This window comes from Carcharhinus amblyrhynchos, chromosome 10 (assembly GCF_965287045.1).
Source record: "Carcharhinus amblyrhynchos chromosome 10, sCarAmb.v2.hapA, whole genome shotgun sequence".
Lineage (NCBI taxonomy): Eukaryota > Metazoa > Chordata > Chondrichthyes > Carcharhiniformes > Carcharhinidae > Carcharhinus > Carcharhinus amblyrhynchos.
The window spans coordinates 93,849,966-93,875,764 of NC_137333.1; the positions used below are offsets into that span (position 1 = coordinate 93,849,966).

General features: G+C 41.7%; 1 protein-coding gene across 1 annotated transcript in view; it reads right to left on the reverse strand.

Moving 5' to 3' along the window:
• Positions 1–25,799, reverse strand: part of LOC145349314 (uncharacterized) — a 44,363-nt gene that overhangs the window by 12,322 nt on the left and 6,242 nt on the right. Inside the window, exons 2-5 of the mRNA XM_080197814.1 lie at positions 10,530–10,901; positions 7,232–7,507; positions 4,906–5,358; positions 2,480–2,510 (exon numbers count right to left, since the gene is read on the reverse strand). Coding sequence (XP_080053940.1) covers positions 2,480–2,510; positions 4,906–5,358; positions 7,232–7,507; positions 10,530–10,901 — 1,132 coding nt within the window. The remainder of the gene's footprint in view (positions 1–2,479; positions 2,511–4,905; positions 5,359–7,231; positions 7,508–10,529; positions 10,902–25,799) is intronic.

Below are 25,799 nucleotides of genomic sequence, written 5' to 3' on the forward strand. Positions count from 1 at the left end.
ATTATCGCTTGGTGTATTACTATCCACTGATGCACTGGGTCCCCAGTGGTGCCAATTAGGTGGGAGCTCCTGGCATCAAATGTCACCACCCTCTTGTCAAAATTAGCACTGTAAGTCACGGACAGTGGTTCTACCCTTATGAAGCGGTCAGACCAATATTGGTCTCTACTGCCTGGTTCATGGCATAATTCACAATACAACTTTGGGACCATTCCACTGAGCAGAGCAGATACATATCTCAAGTTCTGTTTCCCAATGGAAGTGCGGATCTTGTGCAATCACCTGCCCCTCTAAAAGCAGGAATTTTCCAGCCTTCTTGCCCTTTTCCCTGGGCCTATGGGCCATTGAAATCTCAGTTCAAATCAGCAGGACAGAAGATTCCACTGACATGAAGGGCTGGATGCCAAAACTTTCTTAAGCAAACCAGTCTTCCATCCATTGACTCTGTCTACTCTTCCTGCTGCCTCAGCAAAGCAGCCAGCATAATTAAAAACAAAGGGCAAAGAAAATGAGAGTTCAGGAGAGTTCGGCCCTCCAAGCCTGCACCGACCATGCTGCCTGACTGAACTAAACCCCCTACCCTTCCAACCCATGTCCCACCATTTCCATCCTATTCATGTATTGGTCAAGATGCCCCTTAAAAGTCACAATCATAGCTCCTTCCACTACCTCCCACGGCAGTGAGTTTCAGGCACCCACCACCCTCTGTATAAAAAAACTTGCCTCATACATCTCCTTTAAATTTTGCCCCTTGCACCTTATACCTATGCCTAAGGATCCCATGGACCTAGACATTCTCTCTCCCACCTTCTTCCATCGGGAGAGAGATACCGAAGTCTACGGTCACGTATCAACCACCTCAAGAACAGCTTCCTCCATTTACTGAATAATTTGTACCTGAATTTGATCTTCCAAGATGCATCATCTCGCATTTGTTCATCTGCCATCAGACTTTCAAATGGACCTACTTTGCATTAAGTTGAACTTTCCCTATGCCCTAGCTATGACTGTAACACTACATTCTGCATTCTCTTGTTTCCTTCTCTATGAACAGTATGCTCTGTATAGCACGCAAAAAACAATACTTTTCACTGTATACTAAGACATGTGACAATAATAATTCAAATCAAAACAATATGATCGAAATCTGCCTGGATAAGATATACTGATTGGTTTAATGTCCTATATATCCAGGTGTAATGCTATGTAGCAGATCAATTTATCACCAACTGTTCAAGTTTTCATGTGAAGTGTGCTGTTTGGTGACTTCACATTTAAAGGTGCTATCTAATGGGTAGAGAAAGGTAAGAGAGAGTCCTACCTCCCTGCTGCAATTTCTCCCTTCTTGTCACAAGTCCATCATGTATCTCAGTAAAAGAATCCAGGTTAGAGTCATAGAGGTTTACACATGGAAATAGGCCCTTCAGCCCAACCTGTCCATGCCATCCTTTTTGTTTAAAACCCCTAAGCTAGTCCCAATTGCCTGCATTTGGCCCATATCCCTCTATACCCATTGTACCCATGTAACTATCTAAATGCTTTTTAAAAGACATAATTGTACCTGCCTCTACTACTACCTCTGACAGCTTGTTCCAGACACTCACCACCCTCTGTGTGAAAAAATTGCCCCTCTGGACACTTTTGTATCTCTCCCCTCTCACCTTAAACCTATGCCTCTAGTTTTAGACTCCCCTACCTTTGGGAAAAAAGGTTAGAGGAAGCCCCTCCATTGCATGTAATATTCAACCAACTTCATGAACCAATTTAAATGTTTGGGGCTAAGGTAAAGGTGTATTATCATGACCAAGAATGATAATTCCATTTGCGAAGCCCAAGATCATTGTAACCTATTTAATATAAACATGACTCAAGTTTTGGCAAGCTGAATTTTTAAGAAAATGTATTAAAATAACCAGTACTTTCACCACATAAAAAGACTTAGTTGATAATCTATTGAATAGCAACACTTGACAGGATCTACTTGTTCCTTGAATGAATGACAGGGTCACCCATTTAAGACGGAGGTGAAGAGGAATTTCCTCCCTCAGAGGGTAGTGAATCTGTGGAATTTTTTACCGCAGAGGGATGTAGAGGCTGGGTCATTTTGTATGTTCAAGGTGAGAATGACAGTTTTTAATCAGTCAGGGAATCAAAGGTTATAGGCGCAAGGCGGGGAAGTGGAGTTGAGGATTATATCAAATCAACCATGATCTTATTGAATGGTGGAGCAGACCTGATGGGCCAAATGGCCGAGTTCTGCTCCCATGTCTTATGAGCTCCCCCATTCTTACAGACAACCTGTTCCAACTGTCAATCACTCACTGCGCGACCAAATATTTTGTGACATTTCCCTAAATTTGGTCTTCATGAACCTTGACATTTTATCTGGCTGCCTGGTGTATCTGAAAATACTGAAGACGTGAGAACAATGATAATTTAATAAAATCTCTATATGTGAGAAATTCACATTGGTTTATACCTTGCATTTTGTTCCACGTCATGGGTTCCATCTGTCAAAATAAGAACAGAAAATAACCATCTTAAGTGCATTTCTGCTCTGTGTTTGTGTTTATATTTTGTGTTCTTCATTGTTTTATTCACACAACAGATTTAATGTGTCAAGTAGGTGGCTCTGATTTGCAGTTAGTATTTTATGCCACCATTTACACAGTCAAAACTTAGTTTTTAAAAGCAGCAAAATAACATAAGATCAAGGAACAATACAGCACAGGAACAGGCCCTATGGCCCACCACGCTTGTACCGATTTCTAATCCTTATTTAGACCTTCTACTTATTGTCCATATGTTTATATTCCTCTGTTTGCCTCCTGTTCATGTGTCTATCAAGATATGCCTTGAATAATGTTAGTGTGCTTGCTTCCACCACCTCAACTGGCACCCACCACTCTCTGTGTGAAAAACTTTCCCTGCACACCTCCCCTAAACTTTCCCCCTCTCGCCTTGAATCTGTACCCTCTTGTAGAAACATGGAAACTAGAAGCAGGAGTAAGCCATTTGGCCCTTTGAGCCTGCTCCGCCATTCATTATGATCATGGCTGATCATCAAATTCAAAATCCTGATCGCTATTCGCATATAACCTGAGTTTATCCAACCTCATATCTAAAATCCTCCAGACCAGGTAGCATCAGGGTAAACCTTCTTTGCACCCTCTCCAAAGCATCCACGTCCTACTAAGTTTAAGTTTTATAAGTTTATTTACTCGTGTCACAAGTAGGCTTACATTAACACTGCAATAAAGTTACTATGAAAATCCCCGAGTCGCCACATTCCAGCACCTGTTTGGGTACACTGAGGGAGAATTTAGCATGACCAATGCACCTAACCAACACCTAACGCAGGGAGAACATGCAGACTCCACACAGACAGTGATGCAAGCCAGGAATCGAACCTGGATTCCTGGCGCAGTGAAGCAGAACCGCTAACCACTGTACCACCATGCCACCCTGGTAGTGGTAGTGTGATGACTAGTATTGCATGCAATACCCCAAATGGCAGCCTAACTAAAATGTTATACTCAAACCCCAGGCTGATGAAGGCAAGTATGCCATTTGCCTTCTTGACCACCATATCCACTTACGTTATCATTTTCAGAGATCTGTCGACCTGTGCGCCCAGATCACTCTGTATGTCTATATGGGACTGCATGGTGACACAGTGGTTAGCACTGCTGCCTCACAGTGCCAGGGACCTGGGTTTGATTCCCGGCTTGGGCCACTTCTGTGCGGAGTCTGCACGTTCTCCCAGGTCCTCTGGTTTTCCTCTACAGTCTGAAAGATGTGCTGGTTAGGTGCATTGGCTGTGCTAAATTGCCCCTTGGTGTAATGAAAGAGGTGCGGGAATGTGACGACTAGCGAATTTTCACAGTAATTTTATTACGGTGTTAATGTAAGCCTACTTGTGACACTAATAAATAAATCAAAATATAAATCTCAATGCTCCTAAGGTTCTGCCATTTACTGAATAATTTGTATCTGAATTTAATCTTCCAAAATGCATCATCTCGCATATGCCTGGATTAAACTCCATCTGCCATTTTTCTGCTCAAGTCTGCAATCTGTCTATATCCTGCTGTATGTTTGACAAACCTCATCACTGTTTGCAACTCTGCCAATCTTTGTGTCATTGCTTCATGATTTCTTTTGTAAACCACACCATTTCAATAATATTCTGCTTTATTATTCTTCCCACCATAATTGACAATCTCACATTTTCCCACATTATACACCATCTGCAATTTTTTTGCCAACTCACTTAACCTGTCTGTGTCCCTTTGCAGACTCTGCATCCTCCTCACAACTCTGTATCCTACGAATCATTGTATCAGAGCAAAGTTCATCACAATACAGCTTGTCCCTTCATCCAACTATTAATATAGATTGTAAATACTTGATGCCCCTACACCGATCCCTGTGACACTCCACTAGTCACAGCTCTCCTGAAAGTGCCGACTCATGTTATGGCATGGTTTCAGAGGTAGGTTGCTAAGTGGCCACTCACCTGGTTGGTCAACTCAGAATTGGCAGACTGTTCAGTCTGGAGCTTCACACAAAACCCAAACGTTCACTTTCCAACAGGAGTTTCTAAAAAGCCATCAGGAGGGCAAATCATGACTGGGTTCACCAGTCCACCCACCACCCCCCCCAATATTCAAGTCAGTCGCAACTCTCCATTGCCAAGCAGAAAGCTGGATCACCTTGCATCTGCATGCATTCACCTGATGAAGAAGCAGTGCTCCGAAAGCTCGTGCTACCAAATAAACCTGTTGGACTTTAACCTGGTGTTGTGTGACTAGTTAGTCTGCATGCTTCAGTAACACCCAATGAGTGTATTTACACTAAACCAGAGAGAAAAATCTATAACCTCATTTTAAAAAAAATATTTACGTTTGCAGCATCCTTTGACTCTCTTGATAAGGAATATGATGATGAGAAGTAGCAGAATGCCACCGAGGATGATACAGATATATAAGGGAAGGTGATTTGTGTCGCCATTTGCTACTACAACAGGACAGTCTCTTCCACCTGACCCTAGCTGATCTTGATTCGCGTCTTCATTCCATGGATCTGAAGTTTCCGCTGTTTTTATTGTAGGTCGTACTGTGCTGGGGTAACTTTCAGTCCTCAGACTCGCAGGCTCGGGGGATGTGTCCTGCATCCATTCTAAATCGTTCCACGCGTTCTGAGAGGAATTTCTGGTCACTGACGTTGTTTTCACTTGTGTGGTGGTTTCTGGGTTGGTCAACGACATAGTGGTCGCCTCAGTAGCGATAACGGGAATTGCGGTGCTCACTGAGTAATCATAATCTACAGCAAATGTTGTATCAAGAAAATCAAACTCTGCAACAATGAAATAAATGTTAGTTTTTTCAAAAACAAAACTGAGCTGTAACTTAGCTTGCTGAATGTACTGGTATGCGTTGACAGGAAAATTATAATTTAGCCACCTCAAATTGTTCACGTTTCTAGACCACCTGTGACCCATGATCGTACACTTCTCTAATATGCAAAAGTGTGTTCACAAAACTGATGTTCACGCTGAGTTTCTTTCTCTCCAGACTTGAACTAGATTTGATTCAAAATCTCCTCCCGTCCCACTTTTAACAAAATCCCAGTGACACCATTGCCATTCGTTCCACAAGTTCCACGATCTATACCAGGTCAAGGTGCTGCTGAAGAAATGTTTGCAATTGCAAAAATTTAAAAGGACAACATTGTAGACTCTGAGTTTGGAATTTTCCAGTCCCGCCCACCACGGGAATTGTAGCAAGCGGGGGAGAGGGGGGAACCACGCAAATGTTTGTTGACCTCGGGTGGGATTTTCCGGTTTTGGGGTGAGCGTGACCAGAAAATTCCACTCTGAATCTTAGAGGCCAGGACTTTTTTTGATTTGAGTACAACAATTTATTTTCTTTATTTTCTCATGGGATATTGAACATCACTGGCAAAACCAGCATTTGTTGCCCAGGCCAAATTGCCCACAAACTGAACATCTTGCTAGGCCATTTCAGAGTTAAGAGTCAACCACATTACTGTGGGTCTAGAGTCGCATGTAATCCAGATGCCTAAAGAGCATTAGTGAGCCTGATGGGTTTATTTGGAACATCTAATGATAAATTCATGGTCACCACTACTGAGACTCACATTACAATTCCAGAATTACTAATTGAATTTAAATCCCATCTGCTGCGGTGGTGGGATTTGAACCCATGTTCCAGAGAATTAGCCTTACTCGTCCAGGGACATTATCACAACACCACCATCTCTCTGCGTATCTGTTTCATTAAAGGGCTAAGCAGCTGAAGTAGTTTGGGATGATGTATTACACGCTAAATGTGCTACAGAATATCAGTTCTTGTTGTAACCTGTAAAGTCTCAGGTTTATTCTCCCATCTGCTGAATTAGCTGAATTCAATTAGAAAGTAGATTTGAGGAACTACAATCGATGCCAATCACTGTTCTTATTTGTGACTATTAAACATTGAACCCAGCTGAAGCACACAAGAGGGTGGGGGCAATTTGGGTCTGGTGGAGTGAGGAAGTTTTAATGTAAAATAATTTGGCGCACAAGTAAAGAGAATGTGATAGATTTTGACTTTGGTCAAAAGTATAACATGAGTACTAATGAATCAGCAACAGGTTTTATAGTTTCTCTCATTTCAAAGGACTTCAGTCAAGAGAGTTTAAAGCCAGGCTGTCAAATATCACCCACTTTTCACTCCCATAGAGAGAGGATCTACCCCCTAATGTGTTAAATTTACTATTTTGAAAGTTGCTTATTCAGCACATTGTACAAATAATTCAATGGTTCAGCACAGGTTGTACACTGTTACAGATTGTACATGCAGATGCATACAAAGAAGTCAACATGGTTCGCTATTTTTAACTGATCATAGACTGAAACTATATCTTGACCATGGGGTTTCAGTTAAACATGGGGGAGGCTGGGTCAGGGGATCCATTGGATGCTGGGTTGAGATAACACATCATCCTGTGGAAGTTTAAGGTGGCATTAGGACAGCAATAACCTTCTCCCATTGGGTAGCCCTAGCTTTCTTCCTGCAGTGGGGATTCAGGAACGAGGCTTGAGCGTAATACTGTAAACCGGTGGAAGAGAATGGCCACATTCTCTAGAACTCCCAAGCTGAAAACAATTTGATGTTTGTGTAAATTCTTGGACACCCTAATGTGATTGAAAGGAATTTTTTGTTACCTATATTCAGGCATATTTCAGAAACTATAGATTCTTTTTTAGCCAGACTGCATCCATATCTCTTTAGGTGCTCCTGGTCCACATGTGAAATGACAAGAGACTGTCCATCATTGGTGATGCTCACAACTCCAGTATTCGATACGGACAATCCATCATACTGCCATTTTATACGGGGTGACAGCGCTTTTGATCCACAATAGGTGCATGTTAATGTGACTTTATTTCCAACTGACACCACAGGTGGGTCCACTGTGAGGTGGAGGTTAGCCCAGCATCCTAAAGAAAAGAAAAAAGCCTTTCTGTAGTCATACAAAATAACAAATACAACATGTATGTTTTGGTAGATCACAACCAGCTTCTTATATACAGGTGATAAAAACAAAATACTGCAGTTGCTGAAATCTGAAACAAAAACAGAAAATGCTGGAAAATCTCAGCAGGTCCACTCATCTGATGAAGGAGTCGCGCTCCAGCACTGACAAATGGTCAATTAAACTCGAAACATTGGCTCTATTCTCTCCCCACAGATGCTGTCAGACCTGCTGAGATTTTCCAGCACTTTTTCTTTCTGTTTATATATAAATGGTCCAGGTAAATATAGATTCAAGTGTAAATACACCTTATGAGATACATTGAAGTCAACCTTCCCTGAACTGACTGCAATGCAAGTATATCTGTCTTTAAATAAGGAGACCAAAATGGTGCACAGTCCCCTGAGTATGGTCTCATCAATACCCTGTGCAGTTGTAGTAAGACCTTCCTACTTGTAAACTCTGTCCCCTTTGCACTAAAGGCCAGCATTCCATTTGCCTCCCTAATTACTTACCGTACCGACTTGCTTACGTTTTGTGATTCACGTACAAGGACATCCAATTCCTCTGTATCTCAGCAATCTGCAATCCCACCACATCTAAAAAATAATTTGCTTTTCTGTTCTTCTCACTAAAGAGGACAGCTTCACATTTTCCCACATTGTAGTCCATCTGCCAATTTTTGTCCACTCACTTAAGCTATCTATATCCCTTTGCAGACTCTTTATGTCCTCTTCACAGCTTGTTTTCCCATCTTTATTTAGATCATTAGCAAATTTCACTACAATACACTTGGTGCTTTCATCCAAGTCATTAATATAGATTATATGTAGTTGAAGCCCCAGCACTGATCCCTGTAACATTCCATTAGATGCAGTTTGCCAACCTGAAGATGACTCATCTATAACTCTCTGTTTTCTGTTTGTTTGCTAATCCCCTAACTTGGCAAATGTATTAGTCCCAACATCATGAGTTTTTGAAGAGCTCCACTCATTGCACTGGTCCCCAAGGTGTTAAATAATATAGTAAAGTCATTGCTAAGTAGCTTTTCCTAAGTCTACCTGGGTAACGTTTTGTCTTTCCTTCAAGCTCAGGTACCCAATTTTATTAATCAATTCCTTTGCCCAGCTTTGCATATTTTCTGAGGTTCACTTTTTTTGTTTGGTGACAAGAGCTGTACTCAGTTCTCAGGGTGGTAGGGTTCCATGTGAGTGCTGTCCTTGATTCTTCTGGACCAGTAGTTCCCAAATTGTGTGCCACAGCAATTGCACAGACAATGTGCCATGAAGACCCCCCACCCACTAAGTGTACTGCGAAGGAAGATTCAAAACTATTCAAGATTCATGTAATTAAACTAAAACTACCTTTTGTCTTCAGCTCTGTGGTTGGCATTTCTAGGACCTGATGAATCTTGGGCTTCCCACGCATGTGTCAGCTGGGACAGAGCTATATATGCATTGTTTAGAATTTATATGTTGGCCAGGGCCATGCTTGACCAAAGGGATTTGGAGCTGAAGGCAAAAGTCCTATGCACCACACAAAAAGCAAAATCTCAAAAAGGGTGCAAAAGCCCTCAGAGGAGCAAGAGAAACAGGAAGAGGTTAAAAAAAAGGGGGACAAGTTAAAAATTAAGTTCCAAGTAAGGGAAAAAGACAAAGAAAGTAAGGAGTCTGCCTCAATTTATTTTTATAGTACAGAGGTGTGCCATGACATATAAAAGTTTGGGAACCACTGGTCTAGATGCCAGTGGTTGCAGATTTGGAAAGTGCTACATGAGTTTTGCACTTAGGGTTTGTGCTGTCACCTAGACCAGTCTGCTGCATTGGTAAATGATCTGTGCTTTATTGGAAGCTGTATACCCTTTGATGTGGTGTACGCTCTGTTCTTGGAGGTTCCCATCCAAGTCACTGACCTTTCTGACTTGGAAATATATCACTGTTCCTTCCCTGTCTTTCAGTCAGAATCCTTGTCCTTCTAGACTAGTGATCCCCAACCACTGTGCAACAGCCATGAAGACCACCCCCTCCAAATGTTCCATGAAAAAATATTAAAAATTATTCAAAATGTAAGTCATTTAACTAAAATCACTTTTGTCTTGAGCTCTGTGGTTGACATCTCCAAGACCTGACAAATCATGGGTCTCCTTCATTCCCTCCCTAACAGCACAGTGGGTGTTCCTACAACTGAAGGCTGCAGTGATTCAAGAAGGCAATTCACCACCACTTTCTCAAGGGCAAATAGGGATGGGAAATAAATGCTGACCTAGCCAGCGATGCACACACTCTATAAATTATTATTTTTTAAAAGTTTGCATTAAATAGCACCTTTAACATGAACAACATCCCTCTGCACTTCACATAGAGGCATAAGGAAATTCTAGCTGTATCCTCCAGTGATGATTAAACACTCTTTAATCATCACTGGAGGATACAGCTAGAAAATCCCATATTCCTCTTTTTTATTTTTTCCTGTAAATTATCCTCACTGGTTCCATTGCTCATGGTGGTTTTTTCCTATCTCAATCTTATGGCTTCACTTTTCTGCATTAAACAACACATTTTTTATGGCCCAGTATTCTGACTTGCTTGGTTTTATCTTCCATTGATCTGCTGATTTCCAGCTTACGATCCTTGCAATCTTTATACCAGCAGCAAACGCAGCTAAACTGGCTCCTTTCCTTTCCCCCAAACCTTAAACACACACTTGAAGTAACCCCAGTCTTAAAACCCAAAGGATCTTGACAGCCACCCCTTCCCATGTAGATACAAGCTTAACAATTACCCTTTGCATTTTATGACTCAGCCAGTTAGGTTAAAGTGGCTCGGCTCATCCATAAAGAATGGCCACCTGGGTCACTTTTTTGGAGGCTGTTGGCATCGGTGGAAATGTACTCTGGCCAGAACCATTGTCCACAGAAAAGGAGCTGAGAAAATTGGAAAATAATTTATTTCATATATGTGAAAATCTACTGTTTTCATCTCACGCACCTGTTTTAACAATTAGCTTCACTTTCTGCTGTTCGGAAAGGTGGTCATGGGTGCAGATGAATTCTCCTGAATCAGGTATCTTTATTCCTCTTAGTGTGATGGAATAATCACCCTTCTTTATTTTTGATCGGTACACGAGCACTCTCCCTTTGAAGTCTTCTTCGAAGACTATTCGCCCATCAGGATAGATGTCCACAATCTTGCCACCATTGTAACTGCTGCACTCCGGATATTGTGGCGTCCAGTACCAGCTCACGGGACGGTTATATGGAAGTTGCCCTGGGATTAAGCAACTAAGTAGAGCAATATTTCCAACGGTCATTGACACCTCCTCTTCAGCTCCAACAGTCAGTTCGAGGAAGGTGAGCAGAGCTAAAATAGAAACACAAAATCATGTGCCATAATTTCAGTGTCAACCTTACTTAGAAATTAATTGTTTACCATGAAACATTGAAATTTTCCTTTCGTTGACAAACCTATGTGAAATCAAGAATAGCCAAAGTTCACAGCATTGGATACAACCAACACTGAAAAGGTAGAAGAAGAGATAAAGTAAATGAAGAAGTGGCAATTCAATGGCATCAAATCTTGACTTCAAAGCACCCGAGGAACGTAGTTGGAAGAGAACTAGGGGGAGGGAAGGTGCCCTATAATACTAAGTGCAAAGAACCATTCAGGGTAAGGGACTGTGAAATGAGACATGGGGCAAGATTTTCCAGCCTCGCTCGCCCTAAAACTAGAAAAACCCACCCACGATCAACAAACCTTTCCATGGTCCACCATTTGCCTGCTACGATTCCCGTGGAATGGGAAAATTCATTCCATGATTTCAATATAAGAACATAAGAAGTAGGAGCAGGAGTAGGCCATCTAGCCCTTTGAGCCTGCCCCGCCATTCAATAAGATCATGGCTGATCTGAAGTGGATCAGTTCCACTTTCCTGCTCTCTCCCCATAACCCCTAATTCCCTTGTCTGTCAAAAACCTATCTACCCGTGACTTAAATATATTTAGCGAGGTAGCCTCCACCACTTCAACGGGCAGAGAATTCCAGAGATTCACCACCCTTTGAGTGAAGAAGTTCTTCCTCAACTCTGATCTAAACTGCCCCCAACTTATCTTGCGGCTGTGCCCTCTAGTCCTGCTATCCTTTCTAAGTGGGAAGAATCTCTCTACCTCTACCCTATCCATCCCTTTCATTATCTTATACATCTCTATAAAATCCCCCCTCATCCTTCTAAACTCCAACGAGTACAGACCCAGTCTATTCAGTCTCTCTTTATAGTCCAACCCCCTCATCTCCAGTATCAGCCTAGTGAACCTCCTCTGCACTCCCTCCAAGGCCAAAATATCCTTGCGCAAGTGTGGCGACCAAAACTGCACACAGTACTCCAGCTACGGCCTTACCAGTGCCCTGTACAGTTGCAGCAAGACCTCCCTGCTTTTATATTCTATCCCCCTCGCTATAGAGGCCAGCATCCCATTCGCCTTCTTGATCACCTGCTGCACCTCAAGACTGGGTTTTTGCGACTCATGCACAAGGACTCCCAGGTCCCTCTGCACCATAGCATGCTGCAGCTTTTCGCCCTTTAAATAGTATAGCAGGAATCCAGGGAGGAGGAACTGTGTGTGGGATGTAATATGTGAAGTTTATGAGGAATAATGAATAGATAATAGAGTTGTAAATGTAGTTTAATGAGATTAATTGTATCACCTACTTTCATCCGAGTACCCAGGGATTAAACTTGTAACTTGCCTTGTCTCCCAGGCTGCCCTCTACACAAATGGGAAGCTAGTCTGAACTAGTCAATATCTTTTCCGAAAGGTGGGGGAGTCTAAAACTAGAGAGCATAGGTTTAAGGGGAGAGATACAAATTATTCAGAGGGGCAATTTTTTCACACAGAGGATGGTGAGTGTATGGAAACAGCTGCCAGAGGTAGTGGTAGAGGCAGATACAACTTTGTCTTTTAAAAAGCGTTTAGACAGTTACATGGGTAAGATGGGGATAGAGAAATATGGGCCAAATGCGGGCAATTGAAACTAGCTTTGGGATTTAAAAAAAAAGGTGACATGGACAAATTGGGCTGAAGAAAATGTTTCCATGCTGTTTCCACTATGACTCTATGACTCTATAATCATAATATTGGAACACAGGAATTAGGAGCAGAAGTAGGCAAATTCAGCTCTTCGAGCCTGCTCCGTCATTCAATCAGACCATGGCTGATCTCTCTCCGGTCTCAGATCCATCTCCCCACCTGTTCCCCCATCCCCTTATCCCTTTTTTTATTAGAAATATATCTATCTCCTTCTTGAAACCATTTATCGATTCAGACTCCACTGCACTTTGGAGCAGCGAGTTCCGTAAATCTGCAATGTTGGTAACGAACATTTTGGAAGTTGTATGTCTGCCCACGAGTGATTTCTAATGAGTTTCAGGTTTCGTATCAACAACAAGTTTGCATTTCTATAACATCTTCAACATGAAAAGCATCCCTCGGCATTTAATACATCGGCATAATGAAAATGGACACCTAACCAAAAAGGGAGAAATGGGAAGTGGGCCAAAAGCGAAGTTGAAATTACAGATTTTGAATAAATTTTTGAAGGTGGAGAAAGCTGTGGGAAAGTTTAGAAAGGGAATTTCAAAGTGTGCAGCAATGAGAGAAAAGAAGATATTTCTGGAGATGCACTGGCATTTTTGGGTAGGTGGAAATGGAACTGTGCAAGGGAGTCCATAAGACCATAAAACATAGAAGCAGAATTAGGCCACTCGGCCCATCGAGTCTGCTCTGCCATTCAATCATGGCTGATATTTTTCTCATCCTCATTCTCCTGCCTTTTCCCCATAACCCCTGGTCCCCTTATAACTCAAGAACTGATCTGTCTCTGTCTTAAAAGACACTCAGTAGTCCAGTTGCGAGATTGCGTTCAGTTAGTTGCATTCTACTAAGACAGCAGGGGGCAGTGCAGTTAGCTTTAGCATCTGCATCAAGGATTGTAGAACCAGTGTTCCCATTCCGTTTTCTATTCAATGAGCTTTGTTAGAAAATGTGCAACAGAATATTTTCCTAGCTATTGCTAATCAGATTGAATAATGTATCTTATTCTTGAAAGAAATCTCACAACACCAGATTAAAGTCCAACAAGTTTATTTGTAGCAAAAGCCACAAGCTTTCAGAATAGGCTGTCCCTTCATCAGGTGGCTGGGAGCTTCCCAGAGAAACTCCCAGCCACCTGATAAAGAGATAGACTGTTCCGAAAGCTTGTGGCTTTTGCTACAAATGAACTTGTTGGACTTTAAGCTGGTGTTGTGGGATTTCTTTCTTTTTTACCCCAGTCCAACGCTGACATCTCCACATCATGACTACCATCGACATCGCAAACTGTCTTATTTTTGAGCCAGAGTTTGACAGAATATGATGTCCTGTAGCTTAACAAAATTTGAATAAAATATTAATTCAAGCAATCACTGTCAGCTCTGAAGTTTGTATAGAATCCCTATAGCACAGAAGGAGGTCATTCAGCCCATTGAGTCTGCACCGACTCTCTGACAGAGCATTTTATCCAAAACCCCATGTACTTACCAAACTAAGCCCTCTAACCTTTGGACACTAAGGGACAATTTAACATGACCAATCCACCTAACCTGCACATCTTTGGACTGTGGAGAAAACCCACGCTGACACAGGGAGAATATGCAAATTCCACACAGACAGTACCCATGATCAGAATTCCACCCAAATCCCTGGCACTGTGAAACAGCAGTGCTAACCGCTGTGCCACCTTGTTGCTCCATTTATGTTTGTAAAGTATTAATTTTTAAAATATAGATCTGGCCTTTTCAATGGCAATTTTATACTGCAGCGAATCATTAATCATAACTCGATAAAGGTATATTACTTAATCACCTGCTTCATGAATGACATTTACTACAATTTCAATAATTAGTTAATAAACAAAACTTATAGAATGCGTGACAAGAAGCCACATGTTAGAGTTTAAAAATGGCCCTCTTGACTGTGTTATTTATAACTGTAAATACAATATGAATGTGACTGATTGTTAAAACTGAAATTGGCTACCCCAGCCTACGTAAATGCATCTATCTTGGGCTGGAGAAGAACAAATGGAATAAATTCTCAACAATGAGAGACGTGATGTGACAGAGAAAATAAGCTTGAATTCCAAGTACAAAGATCACTAAAGATTAGCACTCAGGTACAAACTCCATCCAAACATGGCACCTACCGAACAAAGTGTGTTTAAGACCAGACGAAAAGTTGTTTGATCATTATTTACTAGGAATTTAATTGAACAGTATTTACATGCAGTTGGATCGACTTATTTGGAAACAGACTGACAAAAGAAAGCTTTGAAAGGAAGCGATTAATTAATTCTATTGATCCTATTTCTGTGTTTCTGAAGTCTGTTTAAGTGCTAAGGTTCAGCAGTGTTTCATCTCCGTCTGTTAACAATTGTCCTCTGTTGCTAAATGTTTTGTATTCTCTAGAATATAAATAACTATCAGATTGAAGGATGGACAATTTCTGGACTGGTTTAAGGAAAATATTTCTTTATATACAGCTTTACAATTTTGTTGCACAAGACAGAAAAACTTGTATCCAATTGTGACTGCAAATAAGTTTACTTATTTTGCTTTTATCTTAAGTTTACTTAAGACTTCAGTTGGTTATGTTACATATTGAAACAATTATACAGGGTAACTGAGTAACTATGGCACAATATGTGTTGTATATTGGTAAGTTGAGTTCTGATGAAGAGCTGTGTACTCTTTTATGCAATGACAACTGTTTGCCACGGCTCAAGCAGTAGTACCCTTGCCTCAAATCCAGACGTTTATGGGTATAAGTTCCAGTTCAGGATTTGAATACAAAACCATATCAAGACTTGAGTGCTGCACTGTTGGCTGACACATTAAAGCAAAGACTTGTCAACCTTCAAGATGAAGTAAAAGATTCCATGATACTATTTTGAAGTTTATTTATTTATTAGTGTCACAAGTAGGTTCACATTAACACTGCAATGAAGTTACTGTCGAAAACCCCAGGAGTGTTATTACGATATCCTGGTCAACATTTTTCCCTCTCCTGAACATCGTGATAAAACATATTACCTGGTCGTTATCATGTTGTTATTTGCAGGACCTTGCTGTGAACAAATTGGATGCCACGTATACACTTCACATTCACAAATTTTACATTCACAAATCAAATCACTGAAAATATAATGACATTATTTTCTTTTTTTGTGTTTATTTTGAAGTTTGTTTTATTATCTTTTATTCATTCATGGGATGTGGACATCACTAGCTAAGCCATTTATTGCCCACCCCAAATTGCCCTTGAAAGACATGGTGTTGAGCTGCCTTCTTCAACCGCTGCAGTCCGTATGGTGCATTTGGGAAGGGAGTTCCAGACTTTTGACACAGCAGCAGTGAAAGAATGGCAATATATTTCCATGTGTATGGACAGTAAAGAAGGTTCTCTCGGATTGCAATGAAATCTTGATCAATTTGGCCAGTGGGCCGATGAATGGCAGATGGAGTTTAATTTAGATAAATGCGAGGTGATGCATTTTGGTAGATCAAACCAGGGCAGCACTTACTCAGTTAATGGTAGGGCCCTGGGGAGAGTTATAGAACAAGTAGATCTAGAAGTGCAGGTTCATAGCTCCTTGAAAGTGGATTCACAGGTGGACAGAGTGGTGAAGAAGGCATTCAGCATGCTTGGTTTCATTGGTCGGCACACTAAATACAGGAGTTGGGATGCTTGTTGAAGTTGCACAAACATTAATAATGCCACACTTGGAATACTGTGTACAGTTCTGGTCACCTTATTATAGAAAGGATATTATTAAACTAGAAAGAGTGCAGAAAAGAGTCATTAGGATGGTACTGGGACTTAATGGTTTGAGTTATAAGGAGAGGCTGGATAGACTGGGACTTTTTTCTATAGAGAGTCGGAGGCTTGGGGTGATCTTATAGCGATCTATAAAATAATGAAGGGCAAGATCAGCTAGAGAGTCAGTATCTTTTCCCAAAGATAGGAGAGTCTAAAACTAGAGGGCATAGAGGGTGAGAGGGGAGAGATACAAAAGGGTCCAGTGGGGCAATTTTTTCACACAGAGGGTGGTGAGTGTCTGGAACAAGCTGCCAGTGATCATAGTGGAGGCAGGTACAATTTTGTCTTTTAAAAAGCTTTTAGACTGTTACATGGGTAAGATGGGTATAGAGAGATATGGGTCAAACGTGGGCAATTGGGACTAGTTCAGTGGCTAAAAAAAGGGGCAGCATGTACAAGTTGGGCTATTTCCATGCTGTAAACATCTATGACTCAATGAGCCTTAGTGAATTGCAGCAGTGCATCTTGATTGTGAATACTGCTGCCGCTGTGCATCAGTCATCGAGGGAGTGAATATTTGGGGTGGTAGATGGTTGATGTCAAGCTTCTTGAGTGTTGTTGGAACTGCACTCATCCAGGCAATGGAGAGTATTCCATCATTCTCCTAACATGTGCCTTGTAGACGGCAGACAAGGTTTGGTGAGTCAGGAGGTGAGTTACCCACTGCAAAATTCCCAGCTTCTGACCTGCATTTGTAGCCACATTGTTTACATAGAGTCATAGACGTTTACAGCATAGAAACAGGCCCTTCGGCCCAGCTTGTCCATGCCACTCTTTTTTTTAATACCTCTAAGCTAATCCCAATTGCTCGCATTTGGCCCATATCCCTCTATACCCATCATATCCATGTGAACGCTTTTTAAAAGACAAAATTGTACAATAAAAATTGCATATTCGGTCCAGTTCATTTTCTGATCAACAGTAACCCCCAGGATGTTGATGCTGGGAGATTCAGTTAAGGTAACACTACTGAATGTCAAGGGGAGATGGTTGTGTTCCTTCTTGTTAGAGATGGTCTCCCACCGTGGGGTGCAAATGTAACTTTTCACTTATCAGCCAGAGCCTGAATGTTTGTCCAAGTCTTGCTGCATATGGATGCAGATTGCTTCAGTATCTGAGGAGTTGCAAATAGTGCTGAACAGTGTACAATCATCAATATGCGTCTCCATTTTTGATGGAAAGAAGGTCATTGATGTAGCAGCAGAGTCTCGAACACTACCCTGAGGAACTCCTGCAATGATGTCTGGGACTGAGATGATAGGCCTCCAACAACATTTGTACTGGATTTGACTCCCACCAATTGGTCAAATTTTCCCCATCCTTGACACCTAAAGTGCAGCTCCATGGCTGCCACTTGCCCTCTAGCACCTCAAGTGACTATTCTTCTGCTTGTACTGAGATGGAGAGGGTGGACGAACATCTTAACCACATAGGGCATCATAGTCAAGTCTGGTGCTAACTTTTTGGTTTTCACCTCTCTTAATTAGAAATCTTACAAACAAAATATAGCACCCTAGATAAAATGAATGAATTTAACATTGAATTAAATCATGCATGCATTTTTCTAGCCTCAGTAACATGCTGATACATTGCTTCAATAAAACTGAATTCACCACTACGCCTTCAATTCCCAGGCATCAAGCTCGAGACATTTCATCCGAAACCTTTCCAGCTGGCTAGTATATCCCTATGTGGCACATTGTCAGATTTGGTCTGATAGCACTCCTGTAAATGCTGCTAGACCTTTATTACATTATTGGTGCTGTAAAAATCTTAATAGACTCCACAATGGGTGATCGAGTTAAAACTATGACACAACTGCTTTCTTCGCTGGAGAAAGTTCATTGACTTAGTTCATAGTCAACATTACTCCAACCAGCCAGTGTCCCGGCCATCCCCACAAATAGCCTTCACCTGCTTAACAATGTAATTGCCATTAAACCTTAACAACCTAATTAATAAAACTGTTGTTGAATTGTTTGGCTCAAACATCATGATCTTACCAGTGGTTCCCTGGTTTTCTCAGGCAATTGTTTGTTCTGCAGAAGAATGCAAGCTGTCTTTGCAACTCAATCACCACTCACTGCTTAAAGGTCCAGACTATCTGAGTGGTCTTTATGTTATTCCGATCACTGTCATTTTGTTCAGTCCAAATTTACTTTGTACTTTGTCAGTCATAAGTCAAAGCACCCTAGTAATGTCTCGTAAATTATAACAATTATATGATAAAACATTTGGAAAAACTCAAAGTTTAAAAATAATTGCAATACAGTTAGTGATCGTACAATGGTGAGGAGAGTAATGTATGTTCAAATTCTGAAATGGACAGTAATCAGTTTGCCTCTGGATACAGTATGCTAAATTTAACACTACAAGTCAGCTTTTCTAGAACTAGAGTTCTGCCCCAGGGCAGCCTTGGTGCTGCATAAACCTCCTGTACCTAAGTTTAGGTTTAAGTTTATTTATTAGTATCACAAGTAGGCTTACGTTAACATTGCAATGAAATTACTGTGAAAATCCACTAGCCGCCACGCTCCAGCACCTGTTCAGGTACACCGAGGGAGAATTTAACATGGCTAATGAACCTAACCAGCATGTCTTTCGGACTGTGGAAAGAAACCGGAGCATCAGGAGGAAACCTACACAGATACACGGAGAACATTCAGACTCCATACAGATAGTGATCCAAGTTGGGAATAGAACCCCTGTTCCTGGTGCTGTGAGACAGCAATGCTAACCACTGTGCCACTATGTCACCCTAAGTTTCTCTTATCAATAAATATCCATTGCTCCTAAATGAAAGTGATAAGTTTCAACAAGCATCTTAAAGAACGAGATGGAAAGGTTGAGGGAGGGAATTTTAGAGCTTAGTGCCATGGCAACAAATGCCAGTCATTAATGGTGATGGATAATTAAACAACTAACAGGATGAGGAAGCTGCACCAATATTACCATCCTCAGTGTTGGGAGAGCCCAGAACATTGGGACAAAAGACAAGACCAGAACATTTTCAGCCACCTTCAGCCAGAAGTACTGAGTGGATGGTCCAGCCCCACTTCCTCCTAAGCTCCCCAGGATGCCAATTTCGGCCAATTTGATTCATTCCATGTGATATCAAGGAGTGATAGCACTGGACACACTCCAAAGGCTATAGATTCTGACAATGTTCCAGAATAGTAGTGAAGACTTGTACTCCAGAATTTGCCATGCCCCTAGCCAATTTGTTCCAGAACAGCTACAAGACTGGCATTGACCCAGCAATGTGGAAAATTGCCCAGGTATGCCCTGTCTACAAAATGCAGGACAAATCCAATCAGGCCAGTTACCATCCCAACAGCCCTTTCTCAATCATCAGCAAAATGATGGAATATGTCATTGACATTAAGTGCAATCAAGTGACACTTAAATAGCTGTGATCTGCTCACTGATGTTCAGTTTATGTTCCATCAGGGTCACTCAGCTCCTGACCTCATTATAACATTGGTCCAGACATGGATAAAAGAGCTGCATTCCAGAGATGAGAGGTTGTAAAATGCAACCTATTTGCACACAGAAAATCCTACAAAAAGCAATGCGATAAATTATCAGTTTTTTATGGTGGTGTTATGGTGACAAATATTGACCAGGACACTGAGGTACATCAGGGACAGGACTTTGAAGAGCATTGTTGGATCTTTTACATTCAGTGCAAGGCCAGACTAGATTTCACTTTAACAACTCACCCAAAAGACAGCAATCCAATCGTGTAACATTCCTTCAGTACTGCCCGCAAATGTCAGTTATATGCTTAAATCCTGAAGCTTGAACCCCCAGTCTTCTGATTCAAATGAAGGAGTTAATGGGAAAAGCCAATGACTGACTATTCATTAATAACTCTTCTGAAGACCACACTGTTTAAAATGTGCCTATTGGGAAATATTGAGAGTGACAAATCTAAAGGGTTTGATTGGTGCTTTTCTTCAAGCAATGTGAAGAGTACAGCAGTGCTTGATGCGATGTTAGTCCAACCACATATCACAGATATAGAATATACAGTACAGAAACAGACCATTCAGCTCAACTGGCCCATGATATGTTTACACTCCACATGACCCTCCACCAGTCACTCTTCGTCTAATCATTACCACAATAACCTTCTATTCCTTTCCCTTGCATCTGTTGATCTTGCTTCTCCTTAAAAATCATCCATGCTAGCCTCCTCAACTATCGCATGTGACAGTGAGTTCCTCATCCTAACCACACTCTGTGTCATAATGCACACGTTAAACAAGAAACTTACAGTACACACTTCCTTTAACAGCATATTCAAATAAATCCAAGATTGCAACATGAAAGAATTTGTTTTAAATTCTGAAAAGGTCCCGTGGTTTACTTTTAATTTGCCCTGATCTTAATAGAATAGCACTTACGGAGTTCCCAATGTCCCCACCGGACCCTAAATCAGGGAAGGGAAAACATTAGCCACTGCTTCTGCTGTTTGATGTGTATCAGTGGAACCCATGGAAAGTAGATGAGTGTGGTGATCAGGTGACAAGAGAGTCAACTTAATTTTGATGTTCTAAATAATAAGTCATAGAGGTTTACAGCATGGAAACAGACCCCATGACCCAACATGTCCATGCCTCCTTATTTTTTAATCACTAAGCTAGTCCCAATTGCCTGCGTTTGGCCCATATCTCTCTATACCATCTTACTCATGTCACTGTCTAAATGCCTTTTAAAAGACAAAATTGTACCTGCCTTTACTACTATCAACGCCGGCAGCTTGTTCCAGACACTCACCACCCTCTGGACCCTTTTGTATCTCTCCCCTCTCACCTTAAATCTAGTTTTAGACTCCCCTACCTTTGGGAAACAACGTTGACTATCTAGCTGATATATGCCCCTCGTTATTTTATAGACCTCTACAAGATCACGTTGAAGGCTCCTATGCTCCTGGGAACTAAGTCCCATTTTACCCAGCCTGTCCTTATAACTCAAACCATCAAGTCTGGTAGCATCCTAGTAAATCTTTTCTGCACTCTTTCGAGTTGAAATAATATCCTTCCTAAAATTGGGTGATCAGAACTGTACAAAGCATTCCAAGTGCGGCCATACCAATGTCTTGTACAACTTCAATAAGACGTCCCCCAGCTCCTGTACTCGATGTTCTGACCAATGAAACCAAGCATGCCACATGCCTTCTTCACCATTCCCTCCACCTGTGACTCCAATTTCAAGGAGCTATCAACTTGTATCCTTAGATCTCTTTGTTCTATAACTCTCTCCAACACCCTACCATTGACTGAGTTAGTCCTGCCTTGGTTCAATCTACCAAAATAGTTGAATAGTCCACTGACAGGTGGACCGCAGTACATCAAGGCAGCTCACCACTGCCTTCCCAAAAGGAATTAGGGATGAGCAACAAATGCTGGCCTTGTGAATCATGCTCAGATCCCCAGAAATAAATTTTTAAAACCACAATCTAGAAATTTGGGCACGCTTATTTTTACTGACGAGGCAGGGAATCACTCAATGGGTTGTTAGAATCGCCTGTGTCCTTATAATGTAAGGTCAGGAGGGCCACTCCTACTCTTCCCAACACCACATTCAAGTAAGATGGGAACATTCCTGCCTGTTTCATGCCATTCACAATTTAACAGAGGATAACAGACACCTATGAAACTGGTATGAATAGGTGTCATCAAGGGAAGCAGGAGAAAATTAGAAATAAAGAAAAAGACCACAAAGTAAATACAACTTTCATCTGTTTTTTTTTCCCTTTCAGTCAGGCAGATGCTAAACATTAAGAGCCTCCAAAACACACAACAGAGAAATCTACGCTAATAGATTGTACGTTTGACTGATGGAGATGTCGGGTGAGATTCTCAGCCTTCCCAGGCGCACATTTCCTGGTGGCAGGAGATGGCACTTTGTTTGCTCGCGGAATCTCTGGTCCCGTTGCTGTCAAAGGGAATTCCCATTGACGCCAACCCACGTTGACGGGAAACCCACGGGCGCGGTGCGCTGCCGGCGGGACTGGAGAATCCTGCCAGCGTGAACGACCGGACAATTCCGGCTGACATATTTTCCTTCCATCAAAATATCCCACAAGTCTAAATCCAGAGTTTGAATACAATTTGGCATGATCCTATGATTAATTAACCTATGGTTGGATTCCAGAGAACAGTTACATCACAGAAGGAGGCCATTCAGCCCATCATGTATGTGCCAGTTCCTGCAAAGGAAGCTTGTACCACTCCCCTACATTCTCCTCATAGTGCTGGATTTCTTTTCATTTTAGCTGCTTATCCAATTCCCTTTTCAAAGTCCTAAATCTGTACTTCCCTCCACCCACCCTCCAGATCCTAACCAGTTGCAGCGTTAAAAGATTTTACTGTATTTTGCCATTGGCTCTTTTGCCAATCACTTTAAAACACCGTCTTCTAGTTCTTGTTCCTTCTGACAATAGGAACAGTTTCTCTATATCAGCTTTACCCAAACACCTCACGATTTTACACATTTCTACCAAAACTCCTTTCAACCTATTTTTCTCTAAGGAGAACAATTGGTGGTACAGTGGCAAAGCGGTTAGCACTGCTGTCTCACAGCACCAGGGACCTGCATTATCAATTCCAGCCTCGGATGACTATGGAGTTTGCCCGTTCTCCCCTTGTTTACATGGGTTTCCTGGGGATGCTCTGGTTTCCTCCCACAGTCCAAAGATGTGTGGGTTAGGTTGATTGGCCATGGCAAATTGCCCCTTAATGTCAGTGGGAACAGAAGGGTACGGGGATAGAGCCTGGGTGGGATTGTTGTTAGCGCAGGCTCATTGAGCCAAATGGCCTCCTTCTGCACTGTAGGGATTCTATGATTATATAATTCCAGTTTCTCCAATCTATCCATCTAACTGTCTTGCATCATCAAGGACAATTCTCATAAATGTTGTCAGTCCTTTCCCTAAAGCCTTCACATCCTTCCTCAAGTGCAGTAAGAATTGGATACATTACTCCAGTTGAGGTGAAATCAGTGTTTTAAAAAGGTTCATCGTAACTTCCTTGCTTTTATGCTCTGGGGGCACGATCTTACTGACCATTCGTGCCATGCTCCTACTGCAGCGAGTTTGGAGAATTTGACTCCCAGTCAAATCTCTGTTCACTGCAGCGGGATGGGAAAATCCTGCCAGCTTGAATGGCTAATACCCCTGACACTAAGGGGCAATTTGCCATGGCCAATCAACCTAACCCACACATCTTTGGACTGTGGGAGGAAACTGGATCATCCCCAGGAAACCCATGTAAACACAAGGAGAATGTGCAAACTCCATAGTCATCTGAGGTTGGAATAAATAGAAGCTTATGCTTCTATTTTTAAAGTTCGAGAATTTATATTATTATTAACCACTTTCTCAACATGCCCGGCCACATTCAATGATTTGTGCACAAACACCCCTAGGTCCTCTGTTCCTGAACTTCCTTTGGAATAGTGCCCCATTATCTTAAATTGCCTCAATCTGCCCACCAAAATGTACCTCTTCACACATCTCTATGTAGAATATAATCTGCCATGTGTGTTGCCCCATTCCACCAACTTGTTTATGCTCTCTTGATGTCTTCACTGTCCTCCTCACAGTTCACACCCTCATGTGTCACCTTCACATTTTGAACCTTTGCCACACAGGTCTAGGTCATGGGGCAGCACAGTGGCAGAGTGGTTGGCACTGCTGCCTCTCAGCTAGGGACTAAGTTTGATTCCCGGCTTGGGTCACTGTCTGTGCAGAGTCTGCATGTTCTCTCTGTGCCTGCATGGGTTTCCTCTGGGTTCTCCGGTTTCCTCCCACAGTCCGAAAGACATGCTGGCTAAGTACATTGGCTAGGCTAAATTCTCCCTCAGTGTACCCAAACAGGTACTGGAGTGCGGTGACTAGGGGATTTTCACCGTAACTTCATTGCAGTGTTAATGCAAGCCTATTTGTGACACTAATAAATAAACTTAAACTTTAAAACTTTAATATACATCAGGAAAAGCAGGTATCAATGTCTAACAAGTCATACCTTAGGTAAGAAAAATAAAGCTGAATTTATTTGTCCAGGGTCTAAGTCATAGTAAGGATAAGGTCATCAGTAAGGATAAGCAACAACACTTCCTCCACAATTATCCTCAACACTGGTGCCCCAGAAGGCTGTGTTCTCAGCCTCCTACTATACTCCTTATACACCTATGACTGTGCGGGCAAATTCCCCCCAGTTTGATTTCGAAGTTTGCTGATGATACCACCATAATGGGTCAGATCTCAAACAATGACGAGACAGAATACAGGAATGAGATAGTGAATCTGGTGAACTGTGCAGCAAAAATAATCTCTCCCTTAATGTCAACAAAATAAAGGAGATTGTCATTGACTTTCGGAAGCATAAAGGAGAACATGTCTCTGTCTACATCAATGGAGATGAAATAGAAAGGGTCGAGAGCTTCAAGTTTTTAGGTGTCCAGATCACGAACAACCTGTCCTGGTCCCCCTCATGACGACACTATAGTTAAGAAAACCCATCAATGCCTCTACTTCCTCAGAAGACTAAGGAAATTTGATACGTCCGCTATGACTCTCACCAACATTCACAGATGCATTGTAGAAAGCATTCTTGCTGGTTGTATCACAGCTTGATATGGCTCCTGTTCTGCCCAAGGCTGCAAAGAACTACAAAAGGTCATGAATGTAGCCCAATCCATCACGCAAATCAGCCTCCCATCCATTGGATCTGTCTACACTTCTCGCTGCCTCAGAAAATCAGCCAGCATAATTAAGGACCCCATGCACCCTGGACATTCTTCCTTCCACCTTCTTCCTTTGGGAAAATGGTGCAAAATTCTGAAGTCACGTACTAACCAACTCAAGAACAGATTCTTCCCTGCTGCTGTCAGATGTTGAATGGACTTATCTTACATTAAATTGATTTTTCTCTACACCCTAGCTAAGACTGCAACATTATATTCTGCACTCTCTCATTTCCTTCTCCATGAACAGTATCTTTTGTCTGTATAGCGCACAAGAAACAATACTTTTCACTGTTTGTTAACACAGCCTTCACATAATAAATCAAATCAAATCAAATTAATGTACATCAGGAAAAGCAGGTATCAATATTAAACAAGTTATGTCCTGAGTGGGGAAATGAAACTGAGTTTGTTTGCATGCCCAGGTCTTGGTCATTAATACACACCAGGAAAAGCAGGTATCAATGTTTAACAAGTCATGTCCTGAGTGGGGAAAGTGAAACTGAGTTTGTTTGAAGTGAAACTGGTTTGTTGATGATATTGCATTTATTCACATGAAACTGCTTGGATGCTTGGACCATAAATAAACATTGTC